The sequence below is a fragment of the Lissotriton vulgaris genome, chromosome 5 (assembly GCF_964263255.1).
Source record: "Lissotriton vulgaris chromosome 5, aLisVul1.2, whole genome shotgun sequence".
NCBI lineage: Eukaryota > Metazoa > Chordata > Amphibia > Caudata > Salamandridae > Lissotriton > Lissotriton vulgaris.
The window spans coordinates 1289451046-1289478282 of NC_141693.1; the positions used below are offsets into that span (position 1 = coordinate 1289451046).

Here is a 27237-nt window from a genome sequence, read left to right on the forward strand (position 1 = left end):
ATTACGAAAATAGAGAAAAAGAGGAAACTGACCGCGCTGATAAAAAGACAAAAGAGCTGAAAACTAAAGTGTTGTTACAACAAGCATATCCGCCGCGTTCTAATCAGAATGCGTCTCAGCAGAATAGATCACAGTCGCAATCGAATCGATCGCAGTCGCGTAATGATTCCTCTTTCAACAGATCTTCATTAGGGTACAATCAATGTGCTTATTGTAGACAGGAGGGACACATTAAATTTGATTGTCCTGCTTTAAATGATCGTAATAGTGGTAATTCGTCTAGAGGAGGCCGTGGTGGTTCACAGAATGCATCACGAGGTAGAGGTCGTGGTGCTCAGAACGACCGCTCTGACAACTCATCAAACTCTAATAATTGTTTCGATCAACGTGGATCATCACAAGGACGATCTGCGCAGTACAATGTAGACGATTATTACGTCGATCAGGGAACTGACGACAGTAATTACTAGGACAGCCAAAGACAAGGAGAGGGAGTGGTATCAGTTCCGGTTGATCAGAGAGGGCCTTACGTCGCAGTTGCTACATCGGGCGTCGTTGAGCCTTTTCTGTTGGACACTGGTGCAGCGAAAAGTTCTATCATGCATTCGAAACTCCCTGGCGCACCTTTGTCTGGCTTAACAAATGTATCCGTTGGATTCTCTGGCGCCCCCGTTAGCAATCCAGTTTCGCGCCCTTTGCCCCTTAAAATTGGGCCTCGTGAGCTCGAAGCTCCATTGATTTTGACCACTGGTTGTGGTGAAAATCTTTTGGGTCTGGATTTGCTTAAACGTTTGTATGCAACTTTGTATTGTTCTCCTGCGGGTGTAAAGCTTACGTTCGGAGAGAAAGTAGTCTCTCCCATGTATTTGTCCCTCGATAAGCTTCCACCGGAATTGGATTCTCTTCCTGCGTCTTTGTGGGCGACGGGTCCAAACGATGTGGGCCTACTTGATATCTCCCCTTATGTTGTTCAGTTGAAATCGAATGTGCGATTGCCACGTATTCCCCAGTACCGTATCTCCCTTGATGGTGAACGAGCTTTGTTAGCGATCATCTATGATTTGATCGAGAAAGATGTTATTGAGGAGACGCGGGGAAACGTGTGCAACAGCCCTGTACTGCCCATTCTTAAACGTACTGATCCTACCAAACCGCCTGTTTATCGTTTTGTTATCGATTTACGGGAGGTAAATAAAATTGTGGTTCCTCAATTCCCCGTTGTGCCTGACATCACGGCGCTACTGACTCTGATTCCAGCTACTGCTTCATGGTTTTCGGTGATTGATTTGAAAAACGCGTTTTTCAGCATCCCGATTGCCGAAGAGAGCAGGGACCTTTTCGGTTTCTCTCTTGGTGGACGTAGCTTCCGGTTCAAACGCGCTCCTCAAGGCTACTGTGAAAGTCCATCGATTTACAGCCAAGCTCTGAAGGGTCAACTGGATGCGTTTAGGTTGCCGGTTGGTGCGGCTTTAATCCAATACGTCGACGACTTATTGGTGGCTGCTGATACTCAGGACATTTGCAAAATTGCTACGGTATCGTTGCTGCAACATCTCTGTGAGTTAAATCACAAGGTGTCACCTTCTAAACTCCAATATTGTTGTCAAGAAGTAACCTATCTAGGTCACTTATTGTCAAAGGAGGGAAGGAGATTGACCCCAGAGAGAATTGCAGCGATTGCGCGAATGGCTGTGCCACAAACCCAGAGAGATGTGCGTGCCTTTCTAGGTATCACGTCGTACTGCAGGCAGTGGATTCCAAATTTTTCATTGCTAGCGAAACCATTGGTGGCTCTTACGTGCAAGGATGTTTCAACTCCTTTACCATGGACGGAAGAATGTCAGAAAAGTTTTTCTGAATTACGTGATTCATTGTGTTCGGCTCCTGTGTTAGGTACCCCTGATTACAGCAAGCCGTTCACGTTATATGTTCACGAGAGGGAAGGTTGTGCGTTGAGTGTCTTAACGCAACCTTTTGGTGGTAAGCAACGTCCATGTGCATATTTTTCCTCGACCTTAGACCCAGTAGCTAGAGCATTGCCGAGTTGTTTGAGAGCAACTGCGGCAGCTGCGGTCTCTATCCGACAATCAGCAGGATTGGTCATGGATAATATGCTTACGGTGATGGTTCCGCATGCAGTCGATACTCTTTTGAATCGAACGAAAACTCAGCACTTGACGAGTGCAAGGTTGTCTGGGTACGAATTGACGCTCTTGGCAAGCCATATTCAGATAAAACGTTGTAATGTCCTAAATCCGGCAACTTTGTTACCAATTAGTGCAGAGTCAGATGAAGTAACAGAACATGACTGCTACTTGCGTACAGAGGAGGAAACAAAAGGTCGAGTGGACCTTAAAAACACCCCATTGGAAGACCCTGACGGCACCCTGTATGTGGATGGGTCATGTTTTAAATTACCGAATGGTGATGTGACTACTGCTTATGCTGTTGTAACGTTGAATACTGTTGTTGAGACTGCGAGATTGAATCAGAATTCTGCCCAAGCTGCAGAGCTGATTGCTCTTACTAGAGCATGTGTATTAGCAAAAGGTAAACGTGTGAATGTGTACACCGATAGTCAGTATGCTTTCGGTGTAGCGCATAGCTTTGGACGGTTGTGGCGAGAGCGTGGTTTCTTCACGTCGCATGGCACGAAAATACAGCATGGCCAGCTCGTGAACGATCTTTTGGATGCATTGACTTTGCCTGCTCAGGTTGCAATTGTTAAGTGTAGTGCGCATCGTAAGGTGACGGATGATGTTGGTCGTGGTAACGCGTTTGCAGATGAGATTGCTAAGGAGACTGCCCGGAACCTTAGCACTCGAATGTATGTGACGAGTTCGGTTAGGTGGCCTACAGAATCAAGTATGTGTGAGAATACTATAGAGAGCGTGAAAGCAATTCAGAATGAGGCCACCGACACTGAAAAGATGAAATGGAAAGAAAGTACGGGAAGGTTGGATGCGAATGGTTGCTGGATTGATTTATCGGATCAGAAAAGATGGATGCTACCGGATGCGTATGTACTAGCCGTTGTGACAATGGCACATGGGTTAGCACATATTAGCGCGAAAGGTATTTGCAAGTTGTTGGCTGATGTGTGGAAGAATGATGGTATTACGAAGTGTGCTGAACGTCTGGTGAAGAATTGTATGGTGTGTATAATGTACAATCCTGGCAAAGGAACTCCAACTCCCCCTGGCAGTTTTGCTCCTCCTTCGTATCCCTTTGAGGTGATCCAATTGGACTTCATCCATATGGAGCGATGCAATAACCTGAAATACGTTTTGGTTGTGGTTTGCGCATTCTCCCGATGGATCGAGGCCTATCCCCTCAAAGATAATACTGCTTTGTCTACTGCGAAAATCCTACTGAAGGAATACTTTCCTCGGTACGGAATGCCTAGAGTCGTGTGGTCAGATAACGGAAGTGAGTTCGTTGGAAGTGTGATGAAGAGTGTGTGTAAGGGCCTTGGAATTAATCAAAAATTCCATAGCGCCAATCATCCCCAGTCAGCTGGATTGGTTGAAGGTTACAATGGTACCCTTAAACTAAAATTAGCGAAGATTCAGGCTACGACTGGACTTTCGTGGCCTGACGCTTTGCCTCTAGCACTACTGTCAACTAGGGCGACTGTACACTCCCGAATAGGGCTTAGTCCCTATGAAATAGTGTTCGGCCGTCCTGCGAATGTGTGGGGGGTTCCTAGGCCAGGTATATTCGTTGATCTTGAGTATCCGATGTTGATTGACTACTTACATGACTTGACTGCTAAACTGAGGTTAATTCATCAACAGGTATACGACGCCTTGCCGACGCAGACGGAGGGTCCAGGCCACCAGCTCCAGCCCGGTGATTGGGTTGTCACCCGTAATTTTTCGCGCAAGAAGAATCTGGACCCCCGCTTTGTTGGACCTCACCAGGTGCTCCTGGCCACGAGGACTGCCGTTCGTCTTGAGGGACGGAAGAATTGGGTACATGCTACCCATTGTAAACGAGTCCCTATTCCTTTGCCGGCAGACCCGTGGGTGAGGAAAGGCATTGCGTCAACAGAAGCAGAGACATTGCCGGCGTTTGTACCTTTTAGCGACGCACAGCTTGTTGGTGAACACTCAGCGCAGCAGAAAGCCACTGTTGGAACATTGTCAGCAAAAGACTCAAGACCAAATCAACAAACTGATCAGCAGGACGCTGTCTCTTCAACGGATCCTTTATTTGACGAGCAGACACGTCCCGGGAAACATCGATATTCTTTGCGTTCTCATACTAAGGACAAATAAAATTGTTTTCTTGCTTTGCTGAAACTGATAACCACAATATCTTCGTTTCCCCTGATCAACTTTGAACAATCCGTATCATTGAAACTTGTTTTGTGCATATATCAAGCTTCTTCCTTGTATCTTTTTCCTTCCACAGCAGAGAATTATTGTGCTAAATAAATACATATTGTGTATTGAGGGCCGTAGGGCCGCGCGCGTACTTCCTTCTGAACAGTAGGTCTTGACGCTAGGTTAAAGGCCGTCGGTTCCTAGGAACTCCTGGGGATTGACTATTGCTGCACAGAACGAAGTGCGTCAAGAAACGTTGCGGACGGTCGTAGGGAAATGGCATTTTCGAAGCTGAACGATTTCGAAGGAGCTCAGGCGTATAGAGTCAAACTGCAGAAACTCAGTCGTACTAAATGTTTTGTATTCCAATTGTTTGTACTGTTTTTAACTGCTTCTGCATTCTTGGCGGGTGGGGTGTATTATGCTATGTTTTACTTTTTACTTCCTACCCCTACTCCTACTCCTTACCCTAACCTTACTTCTACTGCTGCTACTGCTTCTCCCCATTCCTTTCATATTTTACCGGAACACGAACAGGCTAGACGTGTAGAATTCCGCAACAATTCCTTTATCCAGCTCCTCCATCAGCATCAGTTAGTGGTTAACACTACTAATTGTTGGGTGTGTGGGTTGATGCCACATACTACGGGTAAGGGAATTCCATATCTGGTGTTACCGTATAGTTCCCAAGGGTCAGCTCGAGCATACCAAACAATGCTTCGAAGCGCACTAGGTTTCCACCCCACTCCAGAACAACGTTCCCCCAAACCTGGTCCTACCTCGTACCAGTGGGTGTTATCGATGGCAATACAGGATTTGGAAGATGAGATCCATGATGCTTTTCTCATCCCTAAGGAAGAGGTACAAGCCTATAGGGCCCCGAGTAGAGGGGAATATAGTATGTTCACTAATGAAAAGCAGCTTCAAAGCTCGCCTCCAATATGGGTCGTACCCCACACTGGTAATCTTTGTCTCGTGGGTCGTGGTTCGCAAGCCCGACTTGGAGCCAGTGCTTGCACTGAAAGTTACGTTCTGCCAATGTCCCCGTCCCCTGTGTTTCTGGCTGCCAAGGGTACGTACTTCATCTGTCATGATCGTGCATATACATGGTTGCCCTCAGACTTCATGGGCTCATGTTTTGTTGCAAATCTGTTGCCTCCGACGTTCACTGTAGATGCTGATTACCATAAGACTAGAGTTGTACGAGGCGTAGTTAGCGAAGAGGATACTGCCGGTCAAGAGGCAGGAGACTTTTTCAAGGGTTTCCTCCCGTTTTGGGGACCTATGGTTAATAGTAGGAACCTGAGACATTTGACTCGAGTGGTAGAATCGACAGCTAATGTTACTGCCAGTGCCCTTGGTAATATCACCACAGAACTTCAGGCGGAGAGACTTATGACGTTACAAAACCGTATGGTTTTAGATGTCGTCTTGGCAGATCGCGGTGGGGTATGTAAAGTGATCCATTCGAGCTGTTGCATTTTCATACCTGATAATGCTCCTACTGTCTATCAAGCCATCTCGAAGTTGCATAAGATCTCCGAATCCATACACGTGGATGTAGGGGATTGGACGCTACTCGGTTGGTTTTGGGGCCTGATGTCGACTTGGGGTTGGAAGATTCTGATGATCATCGGGGTTGTGGTAGTGTTCCTGTTCACGTGTTGCCTTTGTGTGCAGTGTGGTCCTGCCTTATGTGGCCTCTGTGCTACAACGTGTATGAGACACCCACCTGTTACCAAGGGGACTCGGTCGGACAGATCTATGCTACAACGACATCTTGATGGTCTGATGAATATCGAATATGATTCCGACTAGTGCTTGCCTACATGAGGGCAAAAGGAGCGTCTGAGGTTCCGTGACAATTGTAAGTGGTGTTTTCGACTCGCACGAATATGGTCGAGTCTAGTATCTATGAACCGCAAATGACGAGTTTAGTAAGTGTGCGCAGTTTCGCTGTGCTAACTTAAACCGTTCGTTTGTTACGTGGGCTTTTCATCTGTACCCACGGGTTCCATCTTAGATACGGCATCCATTTTGTCTCTTGCCCTCAAGTAGTCAGCGAACGGACGCTGTCCGCTTCGCGACCCTGGGACTCCCAAGATATTTGCGGAAGACACATGTCCTTTGAAAGTGTCTTTATGACGAGGGGGTTGCTACTATAAGGCAGGTGGCGCCGCTCGAGGCTCATCTTGCCGCACGGACTTATTGTCTCAGCCGTGCATCTCATTAGGCACGTCCCTTTGATGCCTGTATCTCGTGCTTCCCGGCACCTCCCCTTTTACACCCTTTCCGATCTCCCCACTGTCTCCGTCTTCCTCTGCACCTGTCTTCGTTCCTGTTTCGATCCACTTTACTGCTGATTGGAATTTGCTAATGGTGGGAAGATGGGTTTTTACAGTTGGGAACCGCCAAATGTTTCCGCACTTATGTTCCGGACCTTGTATGTTTCAAAGCGACCAAAGCGACCCCTCTGGGAGCTAGATGTGGGAACTGAGTTGTAAACCTTTGTGTTCAATGTTAGCCTATGGGTAAAAACTGTATAAAAGGAGCGATCCACAAAACCAATTTGAAGCAGTCTCCCCAAGTTGCACGTGGTGTACTTGTCGTGACTTCTGTGTTCCCTGCAGTAAATAAACCTTGACTCTTTGACGCCGAAGGAAGTGTCCCGTGTCTCTGTGACTAGTACGCCGGAGCAGGTTACCCACGAAGGTTTCAGGTGTTGTGCCCTGGCACCGCTGGGTCCAAAAGAACCCAGTCCTTCAATCCCACTGTTCTCAGGTGGTGGGTTTAAGTGAACTGAGTCAAGGTGACAGCTACCAGATTTGACTGGTGTGTTTCATGATCTATGGGACTGGAAACGAGATCTCAAGATGACTCAGAGGATCTGGTAACGTAGGATCTAATAGTCTAGTCTGCCCAAATTTCTCACATTGAATTCAGAAATATTCAGAAAATTCATAAATACTGGTATACTAGAATACATGAGAATTGTGGGCTGAGTGAGCTAATTACGCATCACCTCTTGAACCTTGTATGCCATGCCTCAGTTCCAACCAAGTAACTCAAGATGGTGGCACCCAGACATTGTAGAAAAGAGATGCCACAAGCGGAGGCGAGGGATGTAGGGGTCAGTGTTGTGTGCTTTTCATCTTCTCCCCAGCCTCTTCTCTTCTTGACACAACTCCAGGTGGTATAGTGTGTTTTCGCTCTGTGGCACTCATTATGGTCTTTCTTTCTGTTTCCTGTCTGTGTACGTCTTATTTGGCATGTATCTCATTCCATTACTGAAACTCGCCCCTGTTTTGTGCAGTAAAAACGATGCCGCGCCTCTCTCTGCAGGAGGACTTTACCCCCGAAAGAAGCCGCAAACTGAAGCTGTGAGAATGCACATTCATTATTCACGGGGGTTGCGGGTGTTGGCTGTTTCAGCTCCGAGCAACATTTCCGGATCATTTCAGAGTCCAAATAAGGCGTCGCCTTAAGAATGACTGTAGGCCACAGACGTGCTACTGATGTCCAGCAATCTGTCATGCTCGAAGCTCGTCCTTGTGATCAGGTTAACATGCGTGGAGGGTGGTCATGCTTGAGAAGCGTCCGGCCTCAAGCATGTGGCAAGCAAAAGAAATGGAAACAAGGAGAAGAATTCACTGTAATGTGAAGGCGCATTCTTCGCGGCAGCCCAGCACCGCAGAGCCGCAGTCCAACTTCCCATCAAAGGCTTTCAGGCCCACGTGGCCCCCACCGCACGGGAAGGTGCCGTGTGGCCGCCGCCAGCTGGCGCAGGCGGCTCGGTACAGTGCGGCACACGCGCTGCTTGTTTGTGTTTGGAAAATCTGTGGAAGGGGGCGGGACGCCTGTCAGTGACCCAAAGTGGTTAATTACAACGATGTAATGATATGTTAATAAAGACAGTGTTATCCAGTCAGTATCTAATACGTGGCACCACATGTGTCTCTGGGTGCAGCATTACATGGCGTCTTTTCCTCGCAAAGATCGGATCCGATCTGCACTGTGTGTGAAGATCACCCCCTTCCCTGGTGCTTGTACGGTTCTGCACTGACACCCAATAGGCTTATTGGGGACCCTGGGATCCCCAGAGCTGCCGCACATAATCCTTGCTCGCTCCCAAACTCAGCAGCCCACAGGGACACCAGGGACCGTATTACACAGAAGGCCCCGGGGGTGCAACTAGCATGTGTGCCTGCTTTGTGTGCCCCAGTGACACTTTGGTATTACAGAAGGGGCCGCAGACGCTTGTGCGACCTCTTCTGTAATACAGATAGCACTGGGGCCAGGGCCGGACTGGGAACCAAAAACGTCCCTGGCAAAGTGCTCGGCCGGTCTCCCCCCACTCCCCCCCCACCGGGGGTTGTGGGTGCCGCTGAGCTCTTTGCCAGGGCCGGTTTTCAGCCGATTTTGCAACCTGTAACAAAAATGGGCCCAATCCGTGCGGCGCACCTGGGGATTGCGCGGTGCCCGCTACGGCCAGTCCGGCCCTAACTGGGGCACTACAGTGCCAGCGCTACCATTAGAGGGAGTTCCCTCATTTGCATATGGGCATTGCCCATTGCCATTGAGAGACTTACTTTGCCTCTGAACCGGCACCCTATTATGGACGTGGCGCAGAGGCAAACACGCCTTTAGGACGCGCACTGGAAGTGAGCAACTAGAAAGTGTTGCCCCTTCAGTGCTCCTCCTAAAGGCATCCCTCTGAAGTGAAACAAGCATTAGAAATGCAATAGGTCTTGCAGCATTAGAGTTAGTGCTTTTAGAATTGTTTATGGGTTTTTTGCTAAATCTTTAGCGTGAGGGTGAGTGAGGGTGAGGGGTTGAGGGTGAGTGAGGGTGAGGCTGAGGTGTTGAGGGTGAGGGTGAGTGAGGGTGAGTGTGGGTGAGTGTGGGTGAGGGTGAGGGGTTGAGGGTGAGTGAGGGTGAGTGAGGGTGAGGGGTTGAGGGTGAGTGAGGGTGAGTTAGGGTGAGGGGTTGAGGGTGGGTGAGGGTGAGTGAGGATGAGTGAGGGTGAGTGAGGGTGAGGGGTTGAGGGTGAGTGAGGGTGAGTTAGGGTGAGGGGTTGAGGGTGGGTGAGGGTGAGTGAGGATGAGTGAGAGTGAGGGTGGGTGGGTGAGGGTGAGTGAGGGTGAGGGTGAGTGAGGGTGAGTGAGGGTGAGGGTGAGTGAGGGTGAGGGTGAGTGGTTGAGGGTGAGTGAGGGTGAGTGAGGGTGAGGGTGAGTGAGGATGAGTGAGAGTGAGGGTGAGTGAGGGTGAGGTTGAGTGAGGGTGAGTGAGGGTGAGTGAGGGTGAGTGAGGGTGAGTGAGGGTGAGTGAGGGTGAGTGAGGGGTTGAGGTTGAGGGTGAGGTGTTGAAGGTGAGTGAGGGTGAGGGTGGGTGAGTGTGAGTGAGGTGTTGAGGGTGAGGGAGGGTGAGGGGGAGTGAGGGTGAGTGAGGGTGAGGGGTTTTGGGTGAGTGAGGGTGAGGGGGAGTAGTTGAGGCTGAGTGAGGGTGAGTGAGGGTGAGTGAGGGGTTGAGGGTGAGTGAGTGAGGGTGAGGAGTTAAGGGTGAGTGAGGGTGAGGGTGAGTGAGGGTGAGGGGTTGAGGGTGAGTGAGGATGAGTGAGAGTGAGGGTGAGTGGAAGGTAAGTAGATGTGGGGTTAAGTACAGTAAATCTATACTTCCCTATATATTCTTACGTCCACCCTATTAAGGTAAGTAAATGTGGAGTTAAGAATAGTAAATCCATACTTCCCTATATACTCGTAACTTGACAATTTAATATTAGTAGCTATTGGTTAAGCAATACAAGTGCAAGTCGATATTAAAACTACAATATTATAACATACAACCGGCTCGATAATATGGAAAGCGCCAACTACCATTGCGCCTTCTGCTCCCTTTTCATGTGAAATACGTGTTTCTATGAACCATGGCAAAATTGGCCAAATATTCCATGTACACTGTATTATTTGTCCATACCAGCTTTGATGCAACATTATTAGCCTTGCAATAATAATGACAAATCTTTGTTTAAATGCCGCCAATGTCACTATCTGATTTTCAATATGCAATGACTACCGCCGTGGAACCTGGTTGGGTGGAATTTGCGCTATATAATATAGTTACACTATAATTCAAGGAAAATAAGCATAAAAAGCATTGCAAGTCTCACTGGACATCAGACTGCTTATTTGACTGTCTCCCATGTGACGATTTGAACTGGAATGTTTGTTGAAATTATGTTTTACACACAACCCTTATGAATATTTCAATTACTACCAATTTATGGATAAATGTGCAACCCTTCATCCCGAAGATTTGTATTGAAAGCTTAGCTAAATGGCACTGAAAAAAAAATTAAACCAGAACTCAAAGGCCAATAGGGTACCCCTCCCCCCATCCTCAGACCAAACCCTCCAAGAGAGAAAAGGAACTGCCGAAAATGGAAAATGCTGTGCAAAATATTTAAGAACACGTGTACCGCTCAAATACATTTTCGAAACTTGAAAACCCTGGAAAGACGGGCACGGGTGCACACTGCATGTTTTCATCTCGCATTCGCGGTTTGAAATGGCCTGCATTGGCTTTGTTCGGTGTTTTGATGCGGGTGTGGAAGTCACATTGAAGGAAGGGGAGGCGTCGCTGCTCCCCTCCCCCTCCGGCTGCCAGGCCTGACCCCTCTGCCCGGCGCCTCATTTGCAATGTGTCAGAGCTAGGAGGGGCGCACGGAGCGGGGCTCCTCGGAGCTTTCCATACAAAGGGTGAAATCTGCATCACACAGCGGGCTCCGGGGGCGGCCTGCTTCCTTTCAAGGCTCTGGCGGACAAAGTGAGCCTTCACAAAGCACTGGGGGCTTCACGCCAGAGGTGCAGCCGGTAGGGCTGCGTGCCACAGAATAGCCGTGCAACATAGCCCTTTGAAAAACAAGAGGTGTGTGGTGGGTGGGAGACAAACGTGGTACACACTTTTGTAGACACGCACTTCTATCAGTGCAGTGCTGCATCTGCCATGGATCTGCAGCTATCTGCGCGGATGCCTGTGTGTGGGGTAAAGGAAGCCCCACGTGGGGAGTGGGGCGGTCTGTGGTGGCGTGGGAACGATACAAGATAGGAGCGAAAAGGACGCGCGTGTACCGTATGCGCAGACCAGTTGGCGTGCCTCGTGGAGTTTAACGTGTGAACTGTCATAACAAAACAATGGAGTTGCTTTCTGTGAAAAATGCACATTGTTGGATATGGAGTAACCGGCGAGGATGAGAAAAACCTGCGGTAGAAAAACACTCGCTCAATTGCTTTTTGGTTCCCAGTCAGCAAAGGCCGTCCTGCCCGTCAACTGAACGGGCACAGTGTGTTTCGATTGTCTTCATTTACAGGCGCATTGAACTTGGTGATTAGAGCTTCCAGCATGTAAACGAAAACAAGCAAATGATACAAATCGCCAGAAGATTGCGGCAAAGCAAATAGAGGAAAACAAGACGGACGGACGGAAGAGAGGGGAGGGGGGAGGAGAAATGCGACACGGAGGGAAGGGGAGGGGGCGGAGCGGGTTAAATTATACAAACAACAAGCTGGAGGGAAGAGAGGGGAGGGGGGAGGAGAAATGCGACACGGCGGGAAGGGGAGGGGGCGGAGCGGGTAAACAGAGACGGACATGCACGCGCCCGTGACTTTTAAGGTCAATGCGCATGCGCATAAGCTTAATGCGCATGCGCATTGACCTTAAAAGTCACGGGCACTGCAAGGAATCGCCACGATTCCTTGCAGTGTGGATAAAGAGTGGATAACTCGCAATAGTCTCGCTTGCTCGATGCGCATGCGCATCGACAGGCGAGACCTAAAAAAGGGATCCCATGGACTCCCCAGACATCCCCATGCTGGCGGGTGGAGTCACTCACTGCACCAGCCTACAAGGGGATCTCTCTCCCCTCTTGAAAATGCGGGCAAGGTCGGACAGGGAACAGAGCAGGTTTGAAGCAGCAGCTCCGTGTTTCACTGTGGAGGCGGCAACACACCTGCACTTTTAAGGCAGATTAGAGATCCCCTTGCAGGTGGGTGCAGTGAGTGATAACATCTGCCTGCCATAGGACTACCCCTTTCCCTCTCCAGAGGGCTCCCATCAGGGGCGCACTGTTGGTGCACCTGCTGACGGCTTCTTTGCCTCTATGCCGACGTCTATAATATGTGTTACGCAAACAAATGATGGTCGGAATGCTGAATAAATCATACATTCACCCCCAGTCAAGAGATCAGGGTTGAATCCTTCATCATTCTTTAGCTCACTTCGCCACCCCAGTTTAGACCCAGCCATATGCAAATCAGTCCTGCCCCTGTGCCTCATGGGAACAGTCCAGACCGAACTGCCAAACCAGGTCCTCCCTGGACCGGAAACGAGCATCCTGGGACCGGTTTATGGGATTACCCTTCATCAGCGAGGCTAGCTTGAATCCAAGTCTATAATATGGCGCGGGCAGCAGAGGCAAAGGGATTCCCTCATTTGCATGGGGTATGCAAATGAGGGAGCACCCTCTGGTGATAGTACTGGCGCTATATGTGCACCAGGGCTATCTGTATTACTGAAAGGGTAGCACAAGTGTCTGCGGCCCATTCTGTAATACCAAAGAGCCCCAGGGGGTGGGCAAAGTGGGCTCCCATGCCCAGTGCGCCCCTGGTGCACTTTCCATAATACGACCCCAGGTCCCACGGCTTCTTTTACGGTAATCTGATACTTGTAGCCCTGTTGATTGAATTGCAGCAAACACAAACTACAGGTCCCAGAATGTTCTCCTTTGTAACAAGAAAGCATTGGGCCAGGGCCCCTCAGCCCATCAGTACCTGTATGTCACTGATCTCACCCTCAGTGCCGGGGACCCTGTGCCCATCGGTACATGAATACCATTCATATTACCCACAGTGTCAATTAATGTGTGACATTCTCCACGGTCCTAAGATAGTCAGAAGTTCCAGGGTCACAATACTATTGTAATCCATATAAATGCCCAGAATCCACCTTTACGGGTCATGCAAGGATGCATTTCGCAAAAGAAAATGTGCAATATAATACAATGTGACCAACAGTTGCTCCTGTTCAGTTTGCCTGCTCTGCTTATGTGCTCCTGTGATAGGATTTTTACCCAAATAAATCTCAGTTATGCTGCATGGCATAATACAGGCTTTTGTGCATAACAGTCATAATGTGAAATGCCTAAAATTATAGGAGATTAAGCTAGCGTAAACAAATGTTCACACAGGCCTAATATTTATCCCTCTCTGGTGGCAAGAGAGTTTTCATTTTAAAAGTTCACGGTTTCATGCAAGTTTGGAAGAGCATGTCCCTGCTATTGATGGTCAATGCTTTGGGGCTCCCTTTCCTGTTGCCCACTCATTGATCAGATTGGGTTGTCCAACTGGTATCCGAATTTACCTATTTGGAAGCTCCCATCGTCAAAGGAGATGGACGCAACCCATGAAATGGTGGCAGGGTGAATTTTAGTCAAGCAGAAATTACTTTGGCCGAGACGAAAGAACTCGGCTGGGTACCTCCACCACACAGCAAGCACACCAGTTTTGGAAACTAGGTACAGTAGAGAACGAACATGATGGTTGAATTGTGAAAAATGCACATGGTGAGCCCAGCAAAAATGAAACCAGCTTTTTCTGCATCTCGCTTTCACATAGAGTCCAAGGGATTAGGGCATTCGCAATCCAGACCTCCTTCATACAAATCCCAGACATGTGAAAGCCAAGAATCCCAGTTCTAGGGGGCTGAACAAACCTTTTTCAGGGAATAGCCAGAAGTTAGTCTCCTTACTGTGCCCCTGACAATATGCACATTACCACCACTGCCAGTCAGGGGCGCAACGAGAGCCAAATTTCAGGGGGCGGGGGAAGGGTCTAATACCTCTAGCAATGGGGCAGGACAACAATTTCCAGAAGTGGGGTCCGAGCTATCCTGATAGCCAATATGAGAATAACAAGTGCTAAACGTTGCCATTTAAACATATTGGACAAACGTGATATTACAACAAGCATGTTTTTGTAGATTTGACACTGTTCCTAGGCTAGTCACAGTGATCTTTGAAAAACAGATTGAGTGCAATGACAATTAAAAAACAGCTTCTATAAAGTTTAATCCAAAGCACATAAGACAGGCTTTCACAAAGGTATTTCAAGACAGCACCCTTTTTGCCAGTTCCCGTATTTTTTCTGTTCAAGACAATGTGCTTGTGAAATATTTATAATTGAATATCCAGAATTATGCTCCTGCCCCATAAACGACTCAAGGCACAATTTAGTTTACTCAATTGGATGTTGCAAAATATTCATGGGTGAGGCTCCCCCTTACGTACAGGTCTCAAAATATTAGGCTTAGTGGCAGTGCCTATTTTGAGCCGGTGGTTGCAGGTGGATCCCACTTCCACTAATTATTGGGGTCCTGCACTAATTTGTCCTCATCAGACTTCGCTCCAGAACAAGAGAGAGAAAAACACAATAGGGGGAAAGTCAAAAGAAAAAGATGGAAAAATTAAGACAAAACGAGAAAGCGAAATTTAAAGAGAACCTGCAACCTGTGAGATAACTGGGCAGGGAGCGCCTGGTGGTAGATGGAAGTGGCACACGGTAGAATCAAGCTTTGGCAGCTCTCCTGACATTTGAAATTGCCGGGCATAGGATTCTGAGTAAAACTTTATGATTTTATTAATTAAGGAATGCTTTGTGGGTTACCACACGTGAAGTTGGGGTAGGTAGCTGGCAAACCATAGGTTTAATTTCCCAAATACCATTCCTTTTCCCCCAGTTGTGTGCCAATGAGTTCGTAATATTACTGCATGTAAATGCACTGCCACTCACCTGTGCTACACTAAAAAAAAACAATGGTTATTGTTAGCACGCCACATTGAACAGTTCCCATATATGTAAACATATTAGGCCACAATGAGTAGAAATATAGCAGGCGGTTGTCGACCAGCTGGCAGAAAAGTTGATTTGTAGGGAGTATTATGGGCAGGGTTACCATTCTCAATGGCAGAGGCCTAGCTAACTACAAATACAAAGTAATTTTTTAAGACGATTTGTCCAATTCCTAGTACGTGTAGAGATGGACAGGATCAAAGGCAAGGGAGAGGTCACATAATAGGCATGCCGGTACTCCATTTAAATCTATTCCAGTGTTTAAATCAACCCGTGTGGAAGTCAGTGCTGCTTTCGCGCTACAGCCATACCAGAATCTGTGAAACTACATCAGTTGCAGAGCTATCAATGAGGATTTTCTTTCATATATGAGCAGCATATATTTTTACCAGTGATCCTGCTTGCCTACAAGCTTTCTTTTGCAGCCTTATCGAAGTCCTGTGTGGTCAGGAGGTTAAAGGTGAGTAAATAGTGGTTGTTTTCATAATTTGTTTTCTAGTGAACTGTACATTGCTGTTGTAATTGTGACTGAGCATTGGAGAGGGATGGAGGGGGTTTAAAAGCCTTTGGAGGTTTGAAGTAATGCAGGTGTGCCAGGTAGACAGCAGGGGAAAGTCTAAAGTCCTTTGATTGTGTTGCCAAGGCATCAGGATTTCATAAGGTACTGCCACTACAGTTACCGTGTTTAGAGGATCCTTTTATCTGTGAACTCTTTCAGTGGGTTTAACATCTAGAGGCCTATTGTCACCTCCCCCTGTTCAGATCTCCTGCCTCATGTTTAGGTCTCTTGACCACAATCTACTCTTCAGGCCACAGGTCATCTCTATAGGACATAGGACAGGTTCCTCTACAACAAGGCCGGCATCAGGTAGCTTGGTTACTCCAGTGTTGTAACTTTCATAGGTTCACATGCTTTGATCATTCCCTGTCATTGAGATGGGAGTCCCCGGTATATCAAAATAGCAATGCAAAGCCATTACTAAGCAGAAACCAGGCCTAGGCCCATTTCAGTTTTTGGTCAGCTTTTCCTGCTACCTTCTCGTAATTCTAAAGCATAGTCCGACAGGACAACTGTGCACTACCTCGCTCCATGGACTCACTGTCATTCACTTATTAGGATTTCAATGAGAGTTCAAGGCGCAATGGGTGCATATAGGAGCTATGTACGGTTATTGGCAATAAATGAATGAGAGGAAAGAAATGGAAACTGCGATTTTGTATAAAACTGAGAGGGTTAAAAACCACTGCACTGCTTTTGGGTAATAAGTTATGTCATGGCGACCCATGACATAACTCCATGCTGTAGTCTAGAAAAGTTAAGATACCTGTATAGTGCTGTGATGTGCTTTTAGTTTTTAAAAGTAGTAACACTATTGGAAACAAACTAATCCACTCTTTACAAATTACTGACAGCTTCAATTAATATTATGAAATGCTTGATTGCTTTGCCAAAAAAGTTTTTATCCAGTAACACTTTACATCTTGGGATTTTCAGACCCAACATACAATGTGGGGAAAAATAGACACATGCCCCATAATGAACCATTGTGGTGAATGGAAAGCCAGGAATGGCTGTAGTTGCTGCACAGTACAATGGGCAACTATGCAAAAAGTTTATAAAAAAGTTTCCCTTTGTGATTTTTTGCCTAATGTTTTTTAATTAATCAAAGGCTATATGCAGTGAAATAGTGAAAGTGCAAACATCCCATGTCATGTGCAGATGTTAGAATTCAAGTGATAAATATCAAACATTCAAACTCCTCTAGAATACTGAAGCTTGCTAAAAAATGGACTTCCCACCACAGTGACCGGTCCAAGGGGCTATTGGACCAATGCTATAGCATCACTTGCAATCCTCCGGTCACGCTGTGTAGTAACAGAAACTGAACGTGTCTGACGTGAGCAGATTAACAGAAAACCTCAATGTTGGTGCCTGTGTTCCCATGCAGAGCCAAAGCTTTGATGTGCTTTCACAAGCCCCAGCCACTCAGCTCAAATATTGTTGAAACGTGAGTCCAAGTGTCCCAACGAAGCTGTTGCTGGTGCGCACGGACTCAGACAGTTCTCTACTGTGGTACCTGTTGCCACAGAGCACTACCACCATTCAGACAAACAGGTCCAAATACTGATCAGTGCCGTGGCTTCAGCAACAGCGAAAACATCATTTTCTCTGCAAGCCAAGGGAGCTCAGGGGAAAGAATAAAAATTAACTCTGGAGGCAATGCTACTTCATCACCTGCAATGCACCCTTGAGCTAAGTACCCAATCTATTCCATCACCAGTTCACAGCCTCTGTTGTATTGCTTCATCCTTAGCCTCTTGTGCCTGCTTCCCTCTTCTGCAGCATTTGCCTACTTGTTCCTCCTATATCAAATAAACACTTGCCCCACAGCCTGAGACTGATCCTTAGTCCCTCACCATCTCCCAAAGCCTCAGCCCTGATCGCCCTCCTTTCGCCATCACTCTCACCTCTTGCACCGGCCACGTAGTTACAGAAGGGACTGGCTAGGTTTCTAGGGCCTCGTTTACAAGGGCATTGCTCCACCAGAGCATCCTTTTATTGTGACACAACGGCGGCGCATTGTGCCTGCTCCTTTTCATGGTCTTGTAAATATGGGCCCCTTTCACACATGACTCTGTGTGAAAGGGGTGTCCCATGGGTGTTGTTGTCGGTGTTCCCACACAACATCCACGGAACCTGGCACATTCCCTGATTTGCAAAGTTTTGTAAAGCTGGGAATGTGTCAGAGTCCAACCCCTCCCTAGAGGGGGCAAAGGAGTGCACAACGAGGAGAAATACTTTTATTTCTTCTTGTTTTTTCCTGTTTTTATGCGTGCTGCATTCTGAGGAAAGAGGAAAATGCCATCAATTATTGTTTTTGTGCAGGAAAGTGTCCCTTTCTGCACAAAAACCATCATCTCCACAACACAGTCGCCATTGCAAAAATATGCAAGGGTGCCTGCACTGGCACATGGCAGCCAATATTGCGCCAGCGCAGGGATAAGCACTCAGATGCACTGCATCATATTGTTGTTAATGCGATGTATCCCTGTACTTTTACAATGATGCAGCTAAGCATAGCAAAATGGCTTGAGGTGGAGCACCATTTTTTTTGTAAATGAGGGCCTGAGTTTTGCGAAAAAAACAGATATTTTGCAGGTGCCTGGTAGAAATTGTATATTTATGACAGTTGGGTAATTTTTAGGTCATGCCTGTGAAAGAGTATGTGCTGATTGCGCATGCACTCTAGCTCGCAAGACATATGTTAAGCAACAAAGGGCTTTGTCAGTTGAGTTCATGTAAATGTTGGGTGGTTGTGGATAGTGTGAGTGAATGAAGCATGGGTTTTGCAGGTGTCAGGTAAATGGGATATGGATGTGAGTGCAGGGCGAGCTACATGAGTGCAGGGTGAAGGAAGGGCCCCTGTGAGTGCTGAGTAAGAGGAGTGCATACAGAGTGAGACAAATGAGTGCAGGGTGAGTGGTGTAAATGCAGAGTGAGTGATGTGCCTGTGTGCGTACTGGGGGACTAGTGTGCCTGTGTGACTGCAGGGTGAGCAGCAAGTGTGATGGGTGAGCTGTGTTAGTGAGCGCATGATGAGAGAAGTTAGTGCAGGGTGAGTGGTGTGTCCCTGTGAGTTCTGGCAGACTATTGTGCCTGTGTACAAGAATGTGAGTGATGGGTGAATGTAGTGCCTGTGTCAGTGCAGGGCGAGTGAAGGGAGTTCAGGGTGAGTGGTGTGAATTCAGGATGAGTGTTGAGCCTCTTTGAGTGTTGTGACAGGGTGAGTGGTATGCCCATGTGAGTGAAGGGTGAGCTGTGTGAGTGACCGGAGTGCCTATATAAGTGCAGGGTGTGTGATGTGCCCATGTGAAAGTAGTGTGAGAGGAGTGAGTTCGGGTGAGTGATGTTAGTGCAAGGTGAAGGATGTGCCCATTTGAGTTTGGGTGAGGGTGAAAGTGCAGAGGCAATTGGTGAGACTTCAGGGTGAGCAGTAAGAGTGACAGATAAGTGGAGTATCATGTGAGTGCATGGTAAATGACGTGTGCAGGGTGAATGGCAAGAGTGCATGGTGAGCGGTGTAAGTACAAGGTGATCACTGTGAGTGCAAGGTGAGTGGTGAGACTGCAGGATACGAGTGACAGGTGAGTGGAGTGTCCTGTGCGTGCAGGCTGAGCGGTGTGCCTCTGTGGATGTAGGGTAAGAGGATGGCAAATGGCATGAGTGCATGGAGTGGGTGAATGGTGATGATTGGAAATACAGTGTGATCACAGTGAGTGCACAGTGAGCATTGAGAATCCTGGTTAGTTTTCTGAATGCACTCCAGACAATTTGAGAAACTCAGCATATTTGTTATCCAATATTTGTTAACCATGGTAGCGAGTGGGGTCTCAGATCTAATTTGTATTATGGCATACATCAAGGATGGAGAGTGGAGGAAAGAAATAATTTGAGGGTCCTGAAAAAAACTTTCAGACTATTGATATGCCTTGCTATGTGATATATTGCCATGCCTTGAAATTGGAAAGGATGTGGCATAACTGCCAGAGCTACTGGTTTTGAGTTGGTGAACAAACTTCAAGTCGCATCACCACCTCAACATCTTGTGTTCCTGGGCAAATCGCTTTATCTCCCCGTGCCTTCAAAAATTAATGTGTCCTTGTATAATGTAACTGGTGCTCATTCAGAGTTCGAGCTATGTAAAAGTGCAAAAAAACAAAGCCTTAGGTTACATTTCAGGAAATGCATTTTCACACCGTGGCAGCCAAAGTAATTTGCAACTTTAAGGAATAGGCAGAGTGGAGATGCAGGGGCTCTAGGAATGGGTGAAAAAACAACAAAGCCCCGTTATCAAGTAAATGGTCTTTTAAAGACCTGTGAAATACTCTGGTGCGGCTGAGATAAGACGCCAGACCAGCCAGCCCACAGCAGCTCAAGAACTGTCTGTGCGTGTGTGTCTGGGAAGCTCTCAGCGCAGACTGGCACACACGACAGGGGGCTAACACCCTTTGAGCCCTATGGGCGTTGCACACCGGCTGCCAGTCACCCCATACCCTATTTTGAGAGGGCAGTCACCCTTCCAGCTAAAAAGGATGTAAAATGTGAATGTCTCCTTAACATCAGTGGTCAAATTTGATGATGATGAATACAGTAAAAGGAAGAACTGTTAGTGGTCTTGCATGATTGTGGAGATCAGAGTGGGGAAAACATACTGTTAAAAAGCATACAATGTAATGATACTACAACTTCACAAAGCCATTCAGAGTTCTTCCTTACCAACACAAACCCTTAGCCTAGCTGCATCTGAAGAGAACCTGGTTGCAAGAATGTGATCCCTAATATCTTTGTGATTCCCTGATATTGCACTTAGGGCAGGTCTTCTTGTGCCCTCACTTCAAGTTATGTAGAATTGAGTGACACATTTATCATGCAGATGAATACCATTCTCCTGGGGACAGGTATTTACAACCTGTGGTAAATACATCATAATCTGAGTTTTCTTAAACTTGCAAATGAGGCATAATATGCAGAATCGGCATTTAACACATCAAATTCCACATATTTAACTTTTTTCCTTGCCTTTGTCTCTGATAAATTTCGACAGGTTTGACCTGCCAGAATATATCAGGAGAAAACTGTGAGTGTGCGATAATGATCAAACTCGTAATTCTGATCTACGTGTCAATCAGCTTTTGCACAAGATTCCAAATGTAGTCATGTATGTGCAATGAGGACCAATGTCTGGCTTCAGCATCGAGCCACTCACTCACATAAACCTCACAGAGCCGCTGTCCGTATATTCACATGTATTCTTTACACCACCAGGGGAGCAGCTTGATTAGCAACTTTTTGGGGGGAGGGGGCCTGCGCTTCAGATTTCCCAACAAACACGCTAGCATATCATTTTAAAATATATTATACGACAAGCAGAGTACATGAGAGGGCCTTAATTGACAGTGAAATGAGAGGAATGTGGATTGGAAGGAGTACTATTACAAAGTACAGAGATGCGAGAGTGTGTGTGTGTGTTTTTGTCAGTGTATACATGACAAAATCCCTGATGAAATCTGATGGACACCTCACCATACCCGACTGAAAGCATCTGTGCCCAAAAATTCATCTGAAAATGCATTTATTGGGGGGTGTAACACCCCAAACATCCCCACCCCGAAGCTACACCTCTGTACATAACTCTTCAACCTCCCACGTGAGGATACTTTGATTCTTACAAAGCTGTGTATGGCTGATTTTACCCTCCATTCTGAACAAGAATACATATGAATTGAGGGCTGGAGGGTTAATACCTTCTGTCCTCAGTCTTCGCCGACTGTGCATTACAAACCATGTATCAGTATGCTCTAAATCAGTGCTTTAAATGGGCCGGTACTCACCGGTACTGAGTACCGCACTTCTTAAATTGTGTAAATTGTAAATTGATACTTGTATAGTGCACTACTCACCCGTAAGGGTCTCAAGGCACTTGTACGAATACCGCTGTGGAACCCATTCTGGCTTTCCCTGTGAGGCGTCCACTCCTGGGCACCCCGAAGGTGGAGGCCAGGTATCCTTAGCGTTGTGGGGGCCGTTGTTAAATGTATCGCTCTGAGTACCGGCACTTCTCTTCTTCCGAGGAGAGTACTGGTACTCATGAAAAGGTTGGCTCATTGGCTGTGCTGGTGAGTAGGAGTGGGGCGTGTCACTGGCAGCCAAGGTGCCGCTTCTGCAGCCCCCGATCTGAGCACCAACAGGGCTCTTTTGAATAATGTCCGATGCTCGCCGTCATGCTGTGCTTGTCAGAGCTGGGTCGAGATTCATTGTACCTGCTAGGGTGCGTGCGTGATTTTCAAAAAGCAGCACTTCAGATAGTGAAAAGTCAGTGCAGGGTAACACTTTGAACAGAGGGTTAATGCCCAGACAATGCGAACGAAGAGACCCCTGGAGCGCTAATATAACTGCTTTCTGCACTGATGCGCCCGCCTTCCTAATGCCAAAGGCCTCAATTGGCCGGGCTGTTTCTTATATGCCAATGCTGTGCAGTTTTGCTGATTTATTAGTATTGCAAACTGTTTGACCTCCCTGCTTGACAGTGACACTAGGAAGCAGCACCCTTTATTTTCTCAGTACAGTTAAAGTTGCTAAATCAGAGATAACTCATGGGATTATTGTAGCCGCTGGAGAGAGGCCAGAGTTTTCTCTACTGCCAGTTTGCACTCTTGCGTAGATGGTTAATGTGTCTTCAAAAAGGCATATTGTATTGTACTTGATTGTATGTGGATAGCTCAGTGAGTTGCTGTTTTTGTCACAGAGTTCCCTTTGTTACATGTGGTTTGGCCGCACCTGAAGCTGAGGTTGGGGTGGAGGGTGCTGATTTTTATTGAAATTAAATAATAGCTTCAAAAGCACCTGCTGTCGAGTTTGACTTCTTTGTTGCTCAAATGAGTGCGATTTCTGATATTTGTCTATTTCCATTGACTTCATTCCATGATTTTGGTGCCAAGAAAGTGCCACTCTAGGTGTTACACATCTAGTTGTTGCCTGACTCTTGTAAATCCACTGAATCTATGAAAATGTCACACATAGGCAATCTGAAATATTAGCAGCTATACTCAAATGGGTGCCATTTTTGATATTTATATGGTTCTCTCATTTTGCTAGTTGCGAAGTGTCACTCATATCGTTGAAATATCATTCATAATTACAATGAAAATATGAAAATGTCGCACATAGCAATCTGAAACGTTTGCAGCTATGGGGTCCATTCAGGCAATGTGCTGTCAACCACATTCACACCATCCTCTGCATTTGCGCAAACACAGGAATCCTGGCAACCCCCTGGCAGTGGCAATTAAAAACGCCATGGTGAAGAGTATAACATGGCCTTTAACATACCAAAGGCTTTTGTGTGTTTGCTTATGTTTGTGCATTTGCCTGCATTTCTATGCCTGTTTTTTGTAAGAAAAAAGTAAGAGAGAGAATCAAGACACTCTCAGGAGGTATTTTAAAGAAAATTGGTGGCCCTTTGTGTGTACATGTCTGCTCGGCGACAAAGGTTGGTGAGTGAGTGAGTGGATGGATGAGTGAGCAAGGGTGGATGTGCAGATGGATGGATGAATGGATGGATGAGTGAATGGATTGATGGGTTAAAGAGGGTGGATGATTAGATAAAAGGGCAGTTAAGTGAAATATTGGATGGATGAATGAAAGGGAGGGCGGATGGATACAAGGGTGGATGATGGATGAGTGAAAGGAGGGATTGAGTGAAAGGGTGGATGGAATGAAAGGGTGAATGGTATTAAGGAGTGAAAGGGTTGATGGCTAGATGAGCGAAAGGAGTGATGGATGAGTGAAATGGTAGATAAAGAGATGGATGAGTGAAAAGATGAATGGATAGGTTTAAGGATGGATGGATAGGTTTGGATACGAAGGGTAGACTGACGGAATGGTGAAAATAAACTGAATGATGGATGAAAAACTGAATAGACAACAGAATGTAAAGGGTAAATGGTGGACATCAGCAGGTAAATGGTTGGATGAAAGGATCGATTGATGGAAGAGACAAGAGATATCTTCTGGGGAGGGTCATGATGATTTGCTTCATTTGCTTGGTGCCATAAGAGCTTTGGTTCGAAGTGGGGGTATTTTCAGTTTCTTCCTACTCACTTGCTCAAACATATACAGTATTGTGCCAAACAACAGCAATTAACAGTATGGCATTAAGAAGGTGTAGCTATTGCAAAAAAAAAGAAATGTTAACATATTATTGCATTTCTCTTTCATTTTGTGTAATGAGTTAACCTGCATTGTTTATATAAACACATGTATCATGTTTTGGTTTGTACTGCAACTATTATATAAGTCGTTAAGTATCATCATGTCCCGCCCTTAGCCCGCCCCTAACACCGCCCACTCACTAAACCTCTTGCTCATTTTAATGAATACCTGCACTTCTTTTTTCCCATTTAAAGCACTTCCTAAAGTTTCTCTGACTGTGTTTCAGTGATAATCTAGATTCTAGCTGATGCTGCTGGCTCAGACATAGGTTGTTAGAAATGCCCCCATGTATTTAGGTTTAACCCTTTTGACGTGTGTGCCTCTCTGGTGCCGACACTATTCTGACCCTGGCTTCTCCTCTCCTCTCCCTCTCTTCCTGCAGGATCCGCCCACAGATGACGAAGGAGAAGATCGAGGGCTGCCACATCTGCACCTCCGTGACCCCCGGAGAGCCGCAGGTGCTGCTGGGAAAGGACAAGGCCTTCACCTATGACTTTGTCTTTGACCTTGAGTCGGGGCAGGAGCAGGTGTATGGCAGCTGCGTGCAGAAGCTGATCGAGGGCTGCTTCGAGGGCTACAATGCCACCGTGCTGGCCTACGGACAGGTACACAGACCGGGCGGGGGCGCAGGGGGCAGCAATCCGACATTAATGGTCCCGGGCACTAAATCCGATTCTCCAGACAGGAAAAAGAAATGGTTAAAACCTACTTCCCTTAGTTGATAGATTATTTTGACTTTAGGACCACGCATTTCCCTTTCGTAGAGGCAGCTAAACAGGGGAGGAATATGTCCAGTTTACAGGGAATGCGAAAGTGCTGTGGGTACATAGTGTTACTTGCAATTGACAATTAGTGTGACGTCACCTGTAACTTCTATAAGCGAAGGTTCATAAAAAATAAAAAAAACTGAGAGGTGCTCTCTGTGCCCTTGTTAGGTTCTCTTCAGATCAGTTACTCAGGAGTAAACGTTGATGAGCTGCAGTATTTATTACTGTAAAGACGCTTGCATTTGTTTATAGAAAGAAGGAGGTAACGCCCCCATGCAGTATTTATTTATTCCTTTGTTGATATTATAAAAGCACTTTCTGGGTGGCCGAGTAAGTAGCTGCTTAGTGTGTTATGCATGGTTGGGAGAGCATTGGTTTGAGATCTACCCTGAGAGAAGACGGCTTATGTCTTGCCTGATGTTGCAGTGGCTAGTACCAGACTTATGCATTAAATGTGAATGGGAAAAAAGTGACGCTAGGACTGCAAATGTTGTATTCTATGACATGCACTTGATATTCCATGTTTAGGAAGAAGCCAGGCCTTTAACCCCTTGTGTGCGCGTGACGGCCGGGAGCCGTCACGCGTCATGGTGGTGTGTGCGGAGGACGGCTCCCGGCCGTCCGAACACCTCCCACTCATTAAAACCCCAGCACCACGGCGGAATTTGCGCCACGGTCAAGGGGTTAAGTATCTGTACACATGGCGGTTGATTTCCAGAGATAAGCTGTCTACATAGAGAACAACATAAAACACATGAAAGGTAACGAGGGGAATACTTGCAGTAAGTCTTACTACTGGCAAACGCTCGGAGTGACATTCCAACCCATGGTTCTTTTGTCCACCATGCCACTCAATTTGGACCCAGCTATATGGAAATCAGTCTCGACCCTGCTCTTATAGGAACAGTCCAGCCTGAACAGCCAGGCCAGAAACTCCGTGACCTTCAACACAAGAAACCCAAGATCGGTTTCACCCTATTTGGAGCTCTTCAGTCAGGTGTAGCATAGCTCCAATGGCAGAGTGAGTACAGGACCCTCATCTGGGCATACCCTAGCGACTTAGGGTGGTACATGAAACACACAAACGGTGATGGGAGGAATGCTTGGAACAAGTCTAACCACTGACAATCGCTTGGGATAGCATTCAAACTCCTCTTTCTTTTGCCCACCATACCATCTCAGTTTTGGCACAGCCGTATGCAAATCATTCTCAACCGTGCTCCAATAGGAACAGTCCAGAAAGAAAATGTCCCAATAATGTGATTCTTTGTAATCAGGGGATGATCAAGAGTTGGGCTAATCTGGATTTGAGCTTCTCCATGGGAGTGGATTCTGAGTTTGGATTATAAGAATATTGATTGTGTTGGAAATTACAATCCTTTGCACAGTGTACCCCAAGATATTTCTTTCCTTGACTATTTTTTCTAACAGTATAACTCTATGCACTTTACCCCTGCTAACCAGTGGTAAGGTGCCTATGTGTCTTCTTTCAACATGATGACATTGGCATTCCAATAATTGGCATCTTTACCTTGTCTATAAGCCCATAGTTGTTGACCAGAGTGTACTCTGGGCCTATAAGTTAACTGCCATCAGTGGTTGCATGATCCATTGTGCAACCCCTACAGTGGCAGGGTAAACATGAATGCAGGCACAGTTTTAAACTGTAAATTCAACCTTTCAAACAACCACTTTTAGACAGGTCTTAATCCTCCTTTTAAATATTATTAAGTCACATCTAAATAGGCCACACTGCCCATAAGGCAGAGTGCATGATGTTTAAAAGTAGGACATGCAAATGTTTATTGTTAAACACATCCTTATCTTGAACAAGCATTGGAAATGCAATAGGTCTCGCATTAGGAAAGTTTGAGCGATTGGTATTGTAAATGACACTTTTTTATTTATGTGTTGGTTTTGAAAATAGCAACATTAATAGCTTTGTCAGTTACAATGTCAATAGTTTTAACTTTCGCAAATGTGACACCTATAGCATTTGTAATGCAATGTGTGTTTTATTTACGTGACTTAGATGTATTGATATTACGAATAACAATGGCTTTTAATTTTGTAAATAATGAATACTTAAATAAAAGTTATTGTAATTTATAACGGCTATACCTTAACTGTTTGTAAAAAACTTTTGTGAAGATTATCTTCAGTGTATTTTATTGTGACGAAAATCCAAGAACATTGCATTTGCACCTACACACACACAGAGCCACACACACACACACACACACATAGATGTGGTGGATCTGGGGGATATGGTGGTGGTGGATTTGGTGGTGGATGTGGTGGTGGATGCGGTGGTGGATGTGGTGGTGATAGTGAATGTGATGGTGGATGTGGTGGTGGATGTGGTGGTGGATGTGGTGGTGGATGTGGTGGTGGATGCGGTGGATGTGGTGGTGGTGGATGCGGTGGTGGTGGTGGATGCAGTGGTGGTGGTGGATGGGGTGGTGGTG

At 46.5% G+C, this 27237-nt stretch overlaps 1 protein-coding gene across 5 annotated transcripts in view; it reads left to right on the plus strand.

Moving 5' to 3' along the window:
* KIF21B (kinesin family member 21B) overlaps positions 1 to 27237 on the plus strand; it is a 413924-nt gene that overhangs the window by 114169 nt on the left and 272518 nt on the right. For all 5 annotated transcript variants that reach the window (XM_086923173.1, XM_086923170.1, XM_086923172.1 and 2 more), the window contains exon 2: positions 24385 to 24607. In XM_086923173.1, the coding sequence (XP_086779299.1) occupies positions 24385 to 24607 (223 nt within the window). The remainder of the gene's footprint in view (positions 1 to 24384; positions 24608 to 27237) is intronic.